Source organism: Bactrocera neohumeralis, unplaced genomic scaffold (assembly GCF_024586455.1).
Source record: "Bactrocera neohumeralis isolate Rockhampton unplaced genomic scaffold, APGP_CSIRO_Bneo_wtdbg2-racon-allhic-juicebox.fasta_v2 cluster09, whole genome shotgun sequence".
Lineage (NCBI taxonomy): Eukaryota > Metazoa > Arthropoda > Insecta > Diptera > Tephritidae > Bactrocera > Bactrocera neohumeralis.
Window position 1 is genome coordinate 14,970,481 of NW_026089622.1, and position 18,514 is coordinate 14,988,994.

Sequence of the window (18,514 nt, forward strand, 5' to 3'; positions counted from 1 at the left end):
TAATGTTCATTATGTATTGCTTATATTGCATTCGCTTCTTTATATTTTTAAACAGGTAAGGATTCAACCTGATTTTTAGACAATGCTCGACGATATGCCAAGTACTTCAAGGCAGAGCCAGTCTGCACTAAGCCGTAGCATATGCATACCGAATGCAGTGTATTCACAGGAGCCGAACGCAGCAAATCCTGTTCCAAATCGACGTTATCGGAAAAGCGCTAAAGAACGATATTTTGATAAAAAAATCGAACAAAAAAGGAAAAGTGCTGAAGTGAAGGCGAAGTTTTACACGAATATAGAAAAACAAATACAGGATATGGCCGAAAAACAACATATTCTAATAGAAATTGAACAAAAAAAAAAAAAACTGAGAATAGAAGAAGAAAAATTAAAAATTTTACAGCAGTCTTTTGTGAATAAAAATTAGAAAAGCTACTTGATTTCTTAACGAATATGTATTGTTTTATTTAACGGAAATATAAAATCAAGCTTATCATAAAATGAACATTTTTTACATACAAATCTGCAAATGCATACGTATATGTACGTGATTATATAAAACAAATATGTCGTAAAATTATAAATAATTTTATTATTTGAGATTGGAAATGGAAAATGTTGCTCTAAAAGTGCATTTTAAAATTAAAAAAATTAAAATTTATTAATTTCTTCGTGTTAAAACTGTAAGCAACTGATTCCGACGATCTCCACTTGCTTCTCTCGCCAGCTCATTAGCAGGTTCTGGCTGCGGTTCGGCACTTTCAATTTGAGGGTCAATAATTGTATCGTCGTTTGTGATAATACATATGTATATTGTGCATAATGCATGCACTTGCAACAAAATTCGAAATTGCACACAAATTTCTGTGCTCCGTAAATTTAAGAAGCCTTCGGAAACGTCCTTTCAGTGCATTTCAACAACTTTTCTTGCTGAATAATGTGTTTTGTTAAAGCTGATTTGATTGGGCGTTAACGAACCATAATCTTTAAACACCGGTATGAGGTAATTTCTGCAAGGGTATGCCGAGTCCCCGAGAATAAAAGTAGAATTTGGAAATAAACTTTCCATATTATTTTCCGCTTTTCTATAAAATGCTGACCTTTTTTGCACTCTAGAGTCATGATATGATCCGGGTTCACCACAATAAATATCAATAAATTTTTTATCAGCATCGACAATGGCCTGCAGAACAACACTATAATTACGTTTACGATCAAAAAATTAATGTTTGTTTTTTATTGGTGCATTAATTGTTATGTGGGTACAATCAATAGCACCAATAACACCTGGTATTTGTTTCCTTTGTAAAAACTTGCGAGTTGTTTTTTCCAACGCATCTCCAGTTGGCCGCTTAACAAACTCATATCCTATTGAGATAACCGACGCGACAACCCGACGAACAATCGCCCATGCAGTGGACTTCGTTACACCAAACAATACGGCTAGTTGTCTGTAGGTAATTGTATTACTTAAGTACCATATATACATGTACATCATTGTTTTAGCAGGAATTTTGGCTTTTCCGGACTTCGTAGCAAAACGGGTTTGTTCACTTTCTTCATATCTTCCTGCAAAAAATACTCATACAGAAAAGTCTCATAACAATAACAAAGCATACCTATTAAGTAATCTAAAGTGGTGCGGCTCAAACGAAAGTGTGATTTGAAATCCTCATCTCCAAAATTATCTATGGTGTCCACAAAATTAGAGCATTTTGGATTCTCTATCTGCTCTTGTTCTGAATCCTCCGATGACGAACTTGACTCAGCAGCTAAACCAGCAAGGATGGTCAATATTTCCTTAACCACTTCATTATTTGAATTGGTGCACATAGTACCAAGCAACTGGAAAACGCACAAATTTAATTTTGTCTTAATTTTAATTTAAAATCCCTACTTACCGCATCTTTTATAAAATTTTCCATTTCGTGTACTTCTATACTTTTCATTTATATGTTTTTCATTTGTTTACATTTTTATCTGTCAAAATGAGGGTTGTCGCTATTGCCAACTACTTTTTTGGGAAAAATCATAGCTATTGTGAATGAAAAAAGCATTTTAACTGGCAATGCCTCTAGCCCAATAAACAAGCTATGATAGCTTATGACAAGCCAACATAATTATGTTGACTAAGTCTTCCATACAAAATAAGCTAATAGCTTAATTTGCTGGTCAAATAAAACACGCCTACAGTCACAAATCTTTAAAATTGAGATTTTCAATTAGAGAAAATTTGTGTGACTTGAGACGATTTTGCAATTCATTACGTGACAGTCACAAAAATGTCTCAAATTGAAAACGAACAGGTCTAATCAGCTCTTTATTGAGTGATCTATTTACACTTGAATGAAAATAAATATTCCGATATATATAAGCATAATTACCCATAATAACCAATAAAAATAAAAATACATGTTGACTTTGTTTCAGAATAACTACGTAATTTATGCGAAATTGATTAACTTTTAATTTTTACGTGTTTGAGTTCCTTACAACATATAATATAAAGAATCGATTAATATCTATGATGATCTCTATTCAGGGGTCGAATCGTAACATCTGCGCACGAATCGGAAAGCATTCGAAAGAAAATTGCGTGATATGTCAATCGTATGCGGTGATTGATATCACTGGAACATATTTGGGATTATTGTCTGGGGGGTGAGAAATTCCAAGTCAGGGTGATGAAACTAGGTCAGTATAGTAAAACCCTCAAAGGGTTTGGCTTTCGTATGTGTCAGTTTTTTTTTATGACTTTTTGAATTTTTTCCTTATCTTGATGTTTTTTCGCTTAGTTGTAACATTTTGGCAAAAAACGTAGTTTAACATAACTCGCGAACCACTATTATCTATTTTTCCAATCCATTAGACGGTTGTAGCAGCTTTTACACACTATATTTGGTACCCAATTTTCGTTCATTATAATATAAGAAAAAATTTAAAAGGTCATAAAAAAACTGACACATACGAACGCCAAACCCTTTGAGGGTTTTACTATACTGACCTAGCACCATCACCCTGACTTGGAATTTCTTACCCCCCAGATTAGCTGTTGTACTGTGTATTAAGACATACAATAGCAAACGGATCGTAAGTTCTTTCCAATTCACAATAGTTTTTAAATTCTACATTGCTTTGGATCGTATTTTAGATCACAATAGATGTGGAACTGTCAAAACTGTGTTTGAAATAAACCAACAAAAGAAAATTAATAGCCCCATTCTCAAAAACCTCACAACTGATTTGTCAGGTTATTCTTACTCAAACCTCACAAGCAAATAGCACAATAAACTCACCACCGCGAGGCGAAAAGAACTTTGCTGTGAACCAGCCGTTTTATATATACACACAAAACAAAACAAAGAAATTGACAACCAAGAGAAGTAAATAATTTTGCAAATTTATTAATTTTGGTGAAAATACAATAATTAATTTATTTTTAGGAATTCAAAATTTTAAAGAACAATACAAGAGCAGCTTCATTATTATGTAATATTTTGGAAGCAGCATCCTGAGTTGCAACGAGGGAAGCTAACTCTGACTAACCCTCAAGTACAGTAAATGTTGTGGTCGGACTTAGAAGAAACGTTAAATTCCATAAGAGGGCCGGCGAACAGCAACCAAATGGAAAGAGGTAAATGTAAGTGTGTTTGTGTGTGCTTTTGAAAAACCAATATGTTTGCAACCTTTGGGCTAGCAATGGTGGGTGAATTGTCGGGTGTTGGGAGTTTGAGCCACCAGGTATTTTTTTTTAAAGATAAGAAGAATTTCTATCGTGCGACTCCTTCAATCTACTTTTAGAGAAAATAATTCAAGCTGCAGAACTAAATAGAGAGGGTAGTATATTTTACAAGAATGTTCAGCTACTGGCGTAGCCCGATGATATCGATATCATTGGCCTCAACAACCGGATCGTTAGCTCCGCTTACTCTAGATCGGATAAGAAAGCAAAGCATATAGGTCTGGCAAAGAACGAGGGCTAGACAAAATATCTCCTGTCATCAAACAAACAGTCGTCGCATTCGCGACTTGGCTCTCACGTCACTGTTGGCAGTCATAACTTTGAAGTTGTAGATAATTTCGTTTATCTTGGAACCAGCGTAAACACCACCAACAATGTCAGCCTAGAAATCCAACGCAGAATAACTCTTGCCAACAGGTGATACTTCGGACTGAGTAGGCAATTGAGAAGCTTGTTCGAAAAACTGTTTGACAGAAGCTGATAGAGCATACGTATGCCGTCTTTGAAGCTTTACTTTCCCCAGTCAGTACTACCCAAGTTCCAACGCTACAGCGAGATCTAATTTTTTTTGCCAAAACGATTGTATTAACGAAAATTGAGTATGGGTAACCTTTGGAACAGGACAAGTTAAAATTAGTTTTATTTTGCACTGAAGGATAAATAAATAATCCAGATGATATTCATTAAACAATATTTTCGTAAGAAAAAGCATATCTTCTGAAGCTTGAAAGCAACAGATGTTACTTTTTGTTGTAGAAATGTTGTAAAACAGACTTCTATTCACAAAAATGTTCACATAATATCAACCACGGCCAGAGGAAGTTTGTTGTTTGTTACTTTAGTATGTAATAAAGAATATATATTATAACCACATTCATAGATATATTAGATGTAATATCGACAAATGATTATATGTATGATATTGATTATAATGCCAAAAGAGGAATAGGTTTAGATTTACAATTATATGGATGTCAATAAATCGATAAAAAAATGCAAGTCAAGGCAAAATATATTCTATAAAATTAGTTCCTAATAAACCGTTATTATAAAACGTAATAATTTCAATAACGTCGCAAAATTGTAGCATTTATTGTTAACGTCGCGAAATGGCAATAACGCAAAACATTTGTTCATTCAATATTGTTAAAGTGTACGGTCAAAGTGTACAGTCAACAGTTAGTTGTGCTCCTCAATTTGCTTCAATTAACTTGCAATCCTGGCTGTGATGGTTCGCGGGCAGATTCGCCGGAGGTCCTCAGCATCGTTGACATCACGTGGTACATCAACTATCTGCATTAATGTTTGAAAACCATAAACAATTTAACACAAAATCATATTAAATTAAAAAAAAAAAAAAAAAAAAAAAATATATTATCAAATTAAAAAACACTCAGCTAGTTTTCGCGTTAAGATTCTCCTTTGCACATCTGAAGTGGTTATCAGCTGTTCCTGTCACACAGCAAACCAGCTGTTTACGCAGAGTTGTAGGCGGCCAGGAACACTACATTATCTGCACAGTCGGTAAGGCAGTTGATAAAGCAGTTCATATCACTTAACGTATCCACATTTCCATTAGATCGTGATGGGCCCACAAACCCCGCCTCATGGTGGGCGATCATTGAATAAAATTAAAATGCGACACTTAAACTCCAAAATGAAAACTTCCTCGGTAAACGCAAAAGTTAAAAATTCTTACACAACAGAGTTCATGTAAAATAAACCTTTCTGGCAGTTCAGATTATAGAATACTTGCAAGGAAATTAAACGACGCAAATTTCGTGGTACTCGTACGAGGACAAGCAAACACGGGATATACGCGTAATGACAAAAAACCTTCATCACTCATGTGAGCCGGGAAGCATTGTCACAGATCTTCAGAAGCAGGGTTTTAAAGTTACAAAGGTCATAAATAAACTTCAACACAAAACAAAAAATCCATTAAATATGTTTATCGTATGCTTCGAATCTACAGAGAACATAAAGATAATTTACGAAATCAAACATATTTTATATTCTGTCGTCAAACTCGAGCCCATCAAGCCCTCGAATCTTTTACCGCAGTGCCTTGTCAGGCATTCGGTCACACCAGAAATTATTGTTGTAAACCACCAAAGTGTGTGAAGTGCGCCGGAAATCACGCAACTCTAAGTTGCACAAAACCTGTCGAACTACCGCCAAAATGCTGCAACTGCAATCAGAATCACACTGCGAACTAGAGGGGATGTGAAGAAAGAGCATAACCAACAACCAAAACGCTTAAGTACAACGCTTCGGCTGCTCCTCAGAAGGATGTTACTAATGTAAGTCAGCAATCTGGAAACCCTCATTTGCCAGAATAATCAAAGGTACTAGTCAAATTCAACAACATATATACGTCAGCAAACCATACAAATTCGAATTCCCTTAGTGATGTTACCAATAATTTCTCGTTAATTCTCGATAAGCTTAATAAGCTAGAAGAGCAAGGTAAACTTACCCACGAAGGTCTTACTCAACTAGAGTGACAGCGAAGCGAAAGTAAAACGCAAAAATGAAACCGATAAAATTATGACCTGGAATGCAAATGGCTTACTCAAACGAAGAAAATAATTAGAAGCATTACTCCATGTAGAAAAAATTGATATTTGTCTTATATCAGAAACCCATTTTACTAATGAAACTTTCGTTAAAATAAAAAACTGCAAGACGTATAACAATGCGAGAGGGGGAGTGCCATAATTATCAGAGATAATATTCCCCACGACGAAGAAATTATTTTAAGTGTCCCAGAATTCCTAACCATGACCATATCGGTTGAATCCAGTTTCGGAAAAATAAGCACTACTGCAATATATAGCCCACCTAGACACAATATCAAAATGGACTTGTACACGGAACTTATACTAAAACATCATGGAAAATTCATCATGGGTGGTGACTTTAACGCAAAACACTCCCAATGGGGCTCAAGAATAACGACACCGAAGGGAAGAGAGCTATTTAAAGCTGCTATAGCTATTGGATGCCACTTTATGTCTACTGGCAAACCGAATTACTGGCTTTCCGGCACAAGAAAACTACCTGACCTGATCGGCTTTTTCATCACTCGACAAATATCTAAGAAATTCATTACCATGGAAAATGGGTTGGACTTAAATTCGGACCACTCGCCACTATATCCAATCTTAAATGGCTATCTACAAGAAGTCGACATACCACCTTGTCTCCGTAATAGACATACGGACTGGGAGTATTTCAAAGTTATGCTCTACAAAAATATTGATTCTGAAGTAAATATAACTACTCAAGATATGTTAGAAGATGAAGTTCATACATTTACGAAAACTATTCAAGAATCGGCTTGGAAAGTACTCTTGTTCCTAAACAAAAAAACTTTTATACTAAATATACTTCCGATACTTTAGAAGTCATAAAGAAAATTGCAAATCCCGCGATTTCCTCAGTATAAAACAGAACTAAACATTTTAACTAAGATTCTCAGCACCCAAAAAAATTATTTAGTTATCAAAATATTTCTAATTATATTGAGAACATAACGCCAAACAAACATACGGATTATTCCCTTTGGAAAACTGTAAAAAATGCTAGGAAACCAATATTGTCGAATCAACCCTTCAGAAAGCTAAACGGATCCTGGGCCAGAAGCGGCGAAGAAAACCGGAAGTTTTCTCAGAAAAACTAACTAAAACATTTAGTCCTTTTGCGTTCAATGGTACGCTACCGCAGTTGGAAGAATCCCAATACGTGGGTGAAATCCAACCAGCAACAAATAAAGAAGAAGAAAATATTATTAAAAGTAGATTTAAACCAAAAAAAGCTCCCGGCTTCGACTTGGTGACTGCTGATGTACTAAAAAATCTGAAATCATTATGGTACAAAAACCAGACAAAAGCGCACATGAAGCCTCGTATCGTCCAATTTCACTGTTGCCTATTTTGTCCAAACTACTTGAAGCTGTAATCATAAGAAGACTTCAGAACATGATTGAAGAAAAGGGACTTATACCCATTCATCAATTTGAATTTAGATCTCAACATTCCACAATCGATCAAGTTCATCGAATAACGAGCTTAATCGAAGATGCGATGGAAAAGAAGCACAACTGCACAGCTGTTTTTCTTGACGTATCCCCGGCATTCGATAGAGTATGGCACCATGGCTTACTTCATAAATTAAGACTTCACTTTCCACAGTATCTAACCGATCTAGTTGACTTTACCTGAACCACTGCTACTTCAGAATCAAGCAGGGACAATCAAAAAGTTCAAAAAGTATTGCGAATTTTGAATTTTCGCGGGTTACGTATATTCGAATTTCGAATTTTTTATGGCGTTATGTTGGTACTCATGTCTCTCACTTATGCCGACAAGCTCGGCCATTTTGAATGTTCATTTAATTGTTGACAGCTGCTTTGCTTGCACGTGTTTTGGATCGTCTTCGATTTTTACCCATTCAAAAAAATGGATCAAAGAATATGTATCAAATTTTGTGTGAAAAACGAAATTAAGTGCGCGGATGCATTCCGAATGTTGACTGTGGCATACGGAGAAGCTACCTTGGGCCGAAGCAACGTTTATTGGTGGTACAAAATGTTCTCAGAAGGCCGAGAAGATGTGAACGACGAAGAGCGTGCCGGACGCCCGAGCACTTCAACAACAGACGAAAAAATTAATGAAGTGGAGAAAATGGTATTGGCCAATCGTCGAATCACCGTTAGAAAAGTTGCTGAGGACCTAAACATATTTATTGGTAAGTTATGCGCAATCCGCCAGAAACGCCCGGATTTGTGGAAGAACAAAAATTGGCTTTTGCACCACGATAACGCCACTGCTCACACATCGTTGCTTGTGCGCGACTTTTTGGCCAAAAACAACACACTAATGATGCCGCAGCCACCGTATTCCCCAGATCTGGCCCCCTGTGACTTTTTCTTGTTCCCTAAACTGAAGAGGCCCATGAAAGGACGACGTTACGCTTCTCTTGACGAGATAAAGACGGCATCGAAGGAGGAGCTGAAGAAGATAAAAAAAAAAATGATTTTTTGAAGTGCTTCGAAGTTTGGAAAAACCGTGTGCACAAGTGTATAATATCTCATGGGGATTACTTTGAAGGGGACAAAATAGATATTCATGAATAAATAAATAATTTTTGAGAAAACACAAAATTCGCGATACTTTTTGAACACACCTCGTATAGGAACCAGCATCAACACCAACAATAACGCCAGCCTCGAAATCCAACACAGGTGCTGCTCCACATTACTAAAATGTTAATAAAATATCGGGTGATTTTTTAAGAGCTTGATAACTTTTTTTTAAAAAAAAACGCATAAAATTTGCAAAATCTCATCGGTTCTTTATTTGAAACGTTAGATTGGTTCATGACATTTACTTTTTGAAGATAATTTCATTTAAATGTTGACCGCGGTTGCGTCTTAGGTGGTCCATTCGGAAAGTCCAATTTTGGGCAACTTTTTCGAGCATTTCGGCCGGAATAGCCCGAATTTCTTCGGAAATGTTGTCTTCCAAAGCTGGAATAGTTGCTGGCTTATTTCTGTAGACTTTAGACTTGACGTAGCCCCACAAAAAATAGTCTAAAGGCGTTAAATCGCATGATCTTGGTGGCCAACTTACGGGTCCATTTCTTGAGATGAATTGTTCTCCGAAGTTTTCCCTCAAAATGGCCATAGAATCGCGAGCTGTGTGGCATGTAGCGCCATCTTGTTGAAACCACATGTCAACCAAGTTCAGTTCTTCCATTTTTGGCAACAAAAAGTTTGTTAGCATCGAACGATAGCGATCGCCATTCACCGTAACGTTGCGTCCAACAGCATCTTTGAAAAAATACGGTCCAATGATTCCACCAGCGTACAAACCACACCAAACAGTGCATTTTTCGGGATGCATGGGCAGTTGGCCACCAAGATCATGCGATTTAACGCCTTTAGACTATTTTTTGTGGGGCTACGTCAAGTCTAAAGCCTACAGAAATAAGCCACCAACTATTCCAGCTTTGGAAGACAACATTTCCGAAGAAATTCGGGCTATTCCGGCCGAAATGCTCGAAAAAGTTGCCCAAAATTGGACTTTCCGAATGGACCACCTAAGACGCAGCCGCGGTCAACATTTAAATGAAATTATCTTCAAAAAGTAAATGTCATGAACCAATCTAACGTTTCAAATAAAGAACCGATGAGATTTTGCAAATTTTATGCGTTTTTTTTTAAAAAAAGTTATCAAGCTCTTAAAAAATCACCCGATAGATCAGCTTATTTTAAAGTTGTCACTACGGGCTTAAGTTCTACAAATTTCAAAAGGCGGTGTCGTCCAGTAATCGCGGCATTAATCCACATCTATAGCAGAAGAAAGCAATGTCGCTGCTGTCGTTAAATTGTTCATGAAGCTGGCTTCAAAACGCCATTTTAAATTATCTTACCTAATTTAGCTGTTGCTACGTCGCACATAGGAGCATTTGGTCTCAAAAACCGGACAAAATTATTTAAAGTGATTTTATGAATGAAAAATGATTGAATATAATAATGCAATATATTCAAATAAAACAAGTAAGAAAGGGCAAAATTCGGGTGCAACCGCACATTTTATATTGAATATATTTGAGTAAGGGGTAGTATCGAACAGACTTTATCTATGTTTGCTGATCCCATATACTACAAATATCCGACATACTCAAAAAATGTTTCCAGGGTTTAATTAAGGTAGCTTACATACAACCACCAATCATATGGGGCAAGGCCAAGTGGATGTTCGATAATCTTGGTAAAAGTTATGTGGGGGAGGGTCAAGTTTTCGCCCAAATGTATCTATTTTAGCTGCAAAGATACACTGTTATGAATAAAACATATTCTGAAATTTTCATTGCGATGACTCAAATATTGACGGATATATCCAGCATAAAGTGACCTCGAAGTTCGAAAATCTTTATATTTTGTATATGGGAGCTCAGGGAAGTATTGACTCGATTCAACCCATTTTTGATACAAAGAAATAATATTGTCAGGGAAGGATTCTGTGTGAATTTCAATTTCATATCTCACACACTGAACGATACTTTCGGTCAAAAGTCAACTATAGGTACCGGGGTCCACATATTCGGTACATAGGGGCTTAACAGTTTTGGCTGGATTTGGATAATTTTTAGTCAAAACCATGCATACTTTAAGGGAATTATTAGCACAAAATTTTATTCCGTTATATTAATTACTTCTTTATTTGTGTACTGTAAAGTGAAAAAATCAAATGGAGTTTTAAATTGTGTTACATGGGAAGTAGGAGTGATTACACTAATTTACAGTATTGAACTTTTTGTCTGTTGCCGCGAATTCTGCGATTGATATTGTTCACTTATTACTTGTTTTTGTCAAATCTACCCTCGAAAATTTTTGAGCCGCTCGAGTTACTTTGTTTTTGATTTTTATCATTTAAGCATATATATTAATCGAAAACAGGCGTATTTTACTGTGTTAAGATTATTTTCTCAAGTTTTTGCGTCGTGAGTAGTTCAAGAAGACGTTAGTTAAATAAACCAGATCATTTTTGCTACATATGTATGCGGAGAAAATGTGTTTAAAAATTGTAGAAAAGTTATATCAGAGTTGGTGAAAAATACCTATTTTGAGTATTTTGGGGTGCTCTTGGATAAAAATATGAATTCTTAGGCTCCCAATTGTGTTTGTAAATCTTGTGTGAAATATTTAAGATTATGGAAAAGTGGTAAAGAAGTGCCTTTGAATTTGTAACACCGATTATTTGGCGAGAACCACAAAATCGTCTCGTAGACTGTTGTTTCTGTAGTGTGAACATAAACGGTTTAAACACTAAAACTCGAGCTAAATAGCAGTACCCAAGTACTAGTTGTGTTCAACGTCCAGTGCAGCGTTCACCTAACTCTTCAGAGCCTAAAAATACATATATCTAAACCATTAAAGCAAGACATTGAAGGACCAAGGAGGATGGAGTCATGTGTAGAAGTTCACGCAAGTGAGGAAAGTTCTCTGATCGCCATTCACTTGGGAGTGGCCAGAAACGATTCTTTTACACATGGCTCAAGCAGCTCACTACTTCCGGTCTTTGACCAAGTATCCTCTGGGTAGCCTAAGAACATCCGTTCGAAGGCGAGCTAATGTGAGAAGGCGAAACATTCCCTACATAGGGTTGTGCGCTGGGCTTGGGACCCGCCACGTAAAAAACAATACCAATGAAACAGTTGAAACAGCCTCGGATGAGAGACCCACTTTTGATGACGACCATGGCAAACGGAATAAGGACTACGATTTGGGGGCATGCACCTGGAATGTCCGGTCCCTTAATTGGGAAGGACCGCTGCCCAGCTGGTTGATGTCCTCGCAAAAATAAATGCTGACATCACCGCCGTCCAAGAAATGCGATGGACGGGACAAGGACAGAGACCAGTAGGTCCTTGTGACATTTACTACAGTGGCCATATAAAGGAGCGCAAGTTTGGTGTTGGATACGTGGTGGGAGAGAGACTCCGTCGCCGAGTACTATCATTCACTCCGGTGAATGAACGTCTAGCCACAATCCGCATCAAAGCGAGGTTCTTCAACATATCGCTGATTTGCGCCCACGACCCGACGGAAGAGAAGGACGATGTGACCAAAGATGCCTTCTATGAGCGCTTGGAGCGCACTTATGAGAGCTGCCCCCGCCACGATGTCAAAATCGTGCTTGGCGACTTTAACGCCAGGGTGGGCAAAGAAGGTATATTTGGCACTACGGTCGGTAAATTCAGCCTCCACGACGAAACATCCCCAAATGGGTTGACGCTGATTGACTTCGCCGGGGCCCGAAATATGGTTATCTGTAGTGCTAGATTCCAGCATAAGAAGATTCATCAAGCTACCTGGCTGTCTCCGGATCGAAAAACTACCAACCAGATCGATCATGTTGTGATAGATGGAAGACACGTCTCCAGTGTTTTAGATGTGCGTGCGCCCCGAGGTCCTAACATCGACTCGGACCACTATCTTGTTGCAGCTAAGATTCGCACTCGCCTCTGTGCAGCAAAAAACACACGCCAACAAACACGAGGAAGGTTCGACGTCGAGAAGCTGCAATCACAACAGACAGCCGAACGATTTTCTACTCGGCTTGCACTCCTGCTCTCTGAGAGCACTAGTCTACAACTCGGTATAAGGGAACTGTGGGACGGCATTTCAAATTCCTTACGTACAGCTGCAACCGAAACCATTGGTTTTCGGAAAGAGCAAAAGAACAGCTGGTTCGACGAGGAGTGCCGTGTCGCAGAGGAGAGAAAACAGGCTGCCTACCTCGCAACGTTACGATCGACCACTACACGTGCGGGATGGGATAGATACCGAGAGTTGAAGAGGGAGCGAGACGCATTTGCAGACAGAAGAAGAAAGAGGCCGAAATGCGTGAGTACGAAGAGCTTGATAAGCTGGCCGACAGGGGTAATGAATGCGGCGGCTTACATAAGGTTTCACAACCGGAGCATACTCTTGTAGAACACCCAAAGGTGATCTAGTCACTGATGCCCAGAGCATAGTTAAATTATGGAGGGAACACTTCTCCAGCCTGCTGAATGGCAGTGAACGCACAACACCAGGAGAAGGAGAACCCGATTCCCCAATCGATGACGATGGAGCAGACGTTCCATTACCCGACCATGAAGAAGTTCGAATAGCAATTGCCCGCCTCAAGAACAACAAAGCGGCAGGGGCCGACGGACTACCAGCCGAGCTATTCAAACACGGCGGCGAAGAACTAATAGGGAGCATGCATCAGTTCTTTGTAAAATATGGTCGGACGAGAGCATGCCCAACGATTGGAATTTAAGTGTGCTATGCCCAATCCATAAAAAAGGAGACCCCACAATCTGCGCCAACTACCGTGGGATTAGCCTCCTCAACATCGCATATAAGGTTCTATCGAGCGTATTGTGTGAAAGATTAAAGCCCACCGTCAACAAACTGATTGGACCTTATCAGTGTGGCTTCAGACCTGAAAATCAACAACCGACCAGATATTGACCATGCGCCAAATCTTGGAAGAGACCCGTGAAAGGTGAATCGACACACACCACCTCTTCGTCGATTTCAAAACTGCTTTCGACAGCGACGAGCTGCCTTTATGCCGCGATGTCTGAATTTGGTATCCCCGTAAAACTAATACGGCTGTGTAAACTGACGTTGACAACACGAAAAGCTCCGTCAGGATAGGGAAGGACCTCTCCGAGCCGTTCGATACCAAACGAGGCTTCAGACAAGGCGACTCCCTATCGTGCGACTTCTTCAACCTGCTCCTGGAGAAAATAGTTCGAGCCGCAGAACTAAACAGAGAAGGTACCATCTTCTATAAAAGTGTACAGCTGCTGGCGTATGCCGACGATATTGATATCATCGACCTCAACACCCGCGCCGTTAGTTCTGCTTTCTCTAGGCTGGACAAGGAAGCACAGAAAATGGGTCTGTTAGTGAACGAGGGCAAAACGAAAACAGGAGATACCTGTCATCAAACAAAGAGTCGTCGCACTCGCGGCTTGGCTCTCACGTCACTGTTGACAGTCATAACTTTGAAGTTGTAGATAATTTCGTCTATTTAGGAACCAGCATTAACACCACTAATAATGTCAGCCTGGAAATCCAACGCAGGATTGCTCTTGCCAACAGGTGCTATTTCGGACTGAGTAGGCAATTGAAAAGTAAAGTCCTCTCTCGACAAACAAAAACCAAACTCTATAAGTCACTCATAATTCCCGTCCTGCTATATGGTGCAGAGGCTTGGGCGATGACAGCAACCGATGAGTCAACGTTACGAGTTTTCGAGAGAAAAATTCTGCGAAAGATTTATGGTCCTTTGCGCATTGGCCACGGCGAATATCGCATCCGATGGAACGATGAGCTGTACGAGATTTATGACGTCATTGACATAGTTCAGCGAATTAAAAGACAGCGGCTACGCTGGCTAGGTCATGTTGTCCGGATGGATGAAAACACTCCAGCTCTGAAAGTATTCGACGCAGTACCCGCCGGGGGAAGCAGAGGAAGAGGAAGACCTCCACTCCGTTGGAAGGACCAAGTGGAGATGGACCTGGCTTCGCTTGGAATATCCAATTGGCGCCACGCAGCGAAAAGAAGAAACGACTGGCGCGCTGTTGTTAACTCGGCTATAATCGCGTAAGCGGTGTCTACGCCAATTAAGAAGAAGAAGAAGAAGGACCAAGCTCATCACAAAATGATGCTGATTTTGAAGGTATGTCTAATGAGCCAAAACGCTTTTCCCAAAATGAGTTGAATGATCTTGTAAGAGATTTAAATCTTTCTAAACAAGCTTCAGAATTGTTAGCATCAAGACTAAAAGAAAAAAACTTGCTATCCTCGGATACTAAAATAAGTATTTTATCGTGAAAGAGATGCAGAATTACGGCGTTATTTTTCCGAAGAAAACGGCATTACCTTTTGTTCAGATATCAAAAACTTGTTGATAAATACGTCTATACGAGCCAAACGACTGGCGTTTATTCATTGACAGCTCAAAACGTAGCCTTAAATGTATTCTTATTACATAATGGAAATAAATAAGCTTGGGTACCTATTGCCCACAGTGCAAAGTTAAAGGAGAAATATTGTAACATTTCGCTAGTCTTGAACAAAATAAAATATAATGACCATGAGTGGCAAATTTGTGTCGATTTAAAAATGGTCAACATTCTTCTCGGTCAACAAAGTGGTTATACCAAGTTTCCCTGTTTTATATGTCTTTGGGACAGTAGAGCTAAACAAGAGCATAGTTAGAAAAAACTGGCCCTTGAGAGAAAAAATGGAGCCTGAAAAGCACAATATAGTCCACAATTCATTAGTAGCTCGCAACAAAATTATCCCTCGACCATTACAAATAAAACTGGGCATCATGAAACAGTTTGTAAAATCACTAGATAAAGATGGGAACTGCTTTTCTTACATTTGCCAAAAATTTCCTCAGCTCCCTATGGAAAAGATGAAAGCCGAAATTTTTGATGGCCCCCAAATTAGACAACTTACGAAAGATACTCAATTTAGAAATTTTATGACTGAGTCAGAACTAAAGGCCTGGACAGCATTCGTATCTGTGATTCAGAATTTTCTCGGAAATAAAAAATCTGAAAATTATATTGAACTTGTAGAAGACCTTCTGCTACAATTAAAAAATATGGGATGGAGTATGAGTATAAAACTCCACTTCCTCCATAGTCACCTAGAGAGGTTTCCGGAAAATTTAGTATGCATCAAGACTTACGCGTCTTGGAAGAGCGCTATCAGGGTTTCTAGGATACAAATGTGATGTCTGACTATCGTTGGTCTGTAATACGTCATTTTCAAAGTCTACACATCGGAGAAGAGCTTTAAAACGAAGTTTTTTTAGAACTTAATGATTAATTAATTTTCTTATTAAAATTTTTCTTGATAAATACATGTTTTTTTCTGTGTAATACCTACATAGCTGAAACTCTGAAACTAGAGCTGATAAAAATATTTAGATTATATTTATATTTTTGGAAATAGCATATTATATGTAGTCAGCAACAGCTAAAATTTCTTCGGCAACAAATGTACTGTAAACTAGTGTTATAGACCGAGATATGGGATTTCACCAAAAAGTTGGCGGTGCCAAGCCCAATGTCCAATTTTCACACCAATTCCGATAGAGACCCCTTGTACCATTTTTATACCACCTGTCTAAAATAATTTAGCAGGATTTCAGTAGTTAATTATAATAAACAAATAAAAGCAGAACTTATTTTATGCAAGCGGCCAACCCAATTCAGCGTGCTTTTTTTAAGCGGGGGAAAAGTCTATATGATAAATAGAAACTCTGTAGTTTAGTAAAAAAATTAATTTATAACTCGATCTCTCCCAACACTATAACAAAAACACTAATTTCTAAAAAATGAAAAAAATATTTTTTCGGTTTTTTGATATTTCATTGTTTTCCCGAAAAAAAAACAAAATAATACATTATTAAATTAATATTTATATAATTAAAATTAAATATATATCATGTTGTCCCGAATCCATATCAAACATTTTCCAGAAATCACTTCGCGCAACATAAAACACCAGTTGCAATTTCGAGAATAATAGAGAGTATCGAGAATAAGGACGTGCGTACAGAAGGAAGTCTAGGTTCCGACTACTTGTATGGCAATATAGAGGGCTGAAGGTCAATCATTTCATCGGTTTATTGTAGTACGGTTACATTCTTCTTCTTAATTGGCGTAGACACCGCTTACGCGATTATAGCCGAGTTAACAACAGCGCGCCAGTCGTTTCTTCTTTTCGCTACTTAACGCCAATTTGATATTCCAAGCGTAGTCAGGTCCTACACCACCTGGTCCTTCCAACGGAGTGGAGGTCTTCCTCTTCCTCTGCAAGAGTTATCCTGCGTTGGATTTCCAGGCTGACATTGTTGGTGGTGTTAATACTGGTTCCTAAATAGACGAAATTATCTACAACTTAAAAGTTATGAATGTCAACAGTAACGTGAGAGCCAAGTCGCGAGTGCGATGACTGTTTATTTGATGACAGGAGATATTTTGTTTTGCCCTCGTTCACTGCCAGACCCATTTTCTGTGCTTCCTTGTCCAGCCTGGAGAAAGCAGAACTAACGGCGCGGGTGTTGAGGCCGATGATATCAATATCATCGGCATACGCCAGCAGCTGTACACTCTTATAAAAAATTATACCTGCTCGATTAAGTTGTGCAGCTCCATCAGCAAATTGAAGATGTCACACGATAGAGAGTCGCCTTGTCTGAAACCTCGTTTGGTATCGAACGGCTCGGAGAGGTCCTTCCCGATCCTGACGGAGCTTTCGGTGCTGCTCAACGTCAGTTTACACAGCCATATTAGTTTTGCGGGGATACCAAATTCAGACATCGCGGCATAAAGCAGCTCCTTTTTGTGCCGTCGAAAGCAGCTTTGAAATCGACGAAGAGGTGGTGTGTGTCGATTCTTCTTCACGGGTCTTTTCCAAGATTTGGCGCATTGTGAATATCTGGTCGGTTGTTGATTTGCTAAGTCTAAAGCCACACTGATAAGGTCCAATCAGTTTGTTGACGGTGGGCTTTAACCTTTCACGCTCGATAGAACCTTATATGCGATGTTGAGGAGACTAATCCCACTGTTGGCGCAGATTGTGGGGTCTCCCTTTTTATGGATTGGGCATAGCATACTTAAATTCCAATAGTTGCTCCTTATCAGTTCTTCGCCGCCGTGTTTGAATAGCTCAGCCGGCAATCCATAGGCCCCCGCCGCTTTGTTGTTCTTCAGGCGGGTAATTGCTATTCGAACTTCTTCATGGTCGGGCAATGGAACGTCTGCTCCATCGTCATCGATTAGGGAATCGGGTTCGCCTTCTCCTGGCGTTGTGCGTTCACTGCCTTTCAGCAGGCTGGAGAAGTGTTCCCTACATAATTTAAGTATGCTCTGGGCTTCGGTGACTAGATCCCCTTTGGGGGTTTTACAAGAGTATGCTCCGGTCTTTAAACCTTCCCTAAGCCGCCGCATCTATTTGTAGAATTTTCGAGCATTACTTCTGTCGGCCAGCTTATCAAGCTCTTCGTACTAACGCATTTCGACCTCTTTCTTTTTCTGTCTGCGAATGCGTCTCGCTTCCCTCTTCAACTCTCGGTATCTATCCCATCCCGCACGTGCTGTAGTCGATCGTAACGTTGCGAGGTAGGCAGCCTGTTTTCTCTCCGCTGCGACATGGCACTTTTCGTTGTACCAGCC

The 18,514-nt window shown here is 39.0% G+C and overlaps 1 protein-coding gene and 1 long non-coding RNA gene across 2 annotated transcripts in view; one reads left to right on the forward strand and one right to left on the reverse strand.

Moving 5' to 3' along the window:
* LOC126764466 (uncharacterized) overlaps positions 1 to 18,514 on the forward strand; it is a 93,428-nt gene that overhangs the window by 424 nt on the left and 74,490 nt on the right. The window contains exons 3-5 of the long non-coding RNA XR_007667997.1: positions 56 to 543; positions 3,152 to 3,383; positions 3,444 to 3,634. This is a non-coding gene — a long non-coding RNA (uncharacterized LOC126764466). The remainder of the gene's footprint in view (positions 1 to 55; positions 544 to 3,151; positions 3,384 to 3,443; positions 3,635 to 18,514) is intronic.
* On the reverse strand, positions 538 to 1,962 carry LOC126764443 (putative nuclease HARBI1). The gene is made up of 3 exons (XM_050482131.1): positions 1,902 to 1,962; positions 1,620 to 1,845; positions 538 to 1,569 (listed from the first exon to the last, which is right to left on the reverse strand). Exons 1-3 carry the CDS (start codon positions 1,947 to 1,949, stop codon positions 1,223 to 1,225), a joined length of 621 nt encoding a protein of 206 aa, XP_050338088.1. The 5' UTR covers positions 1,950 to 1,962; the 3' UTR covers positions 538 to 1,222.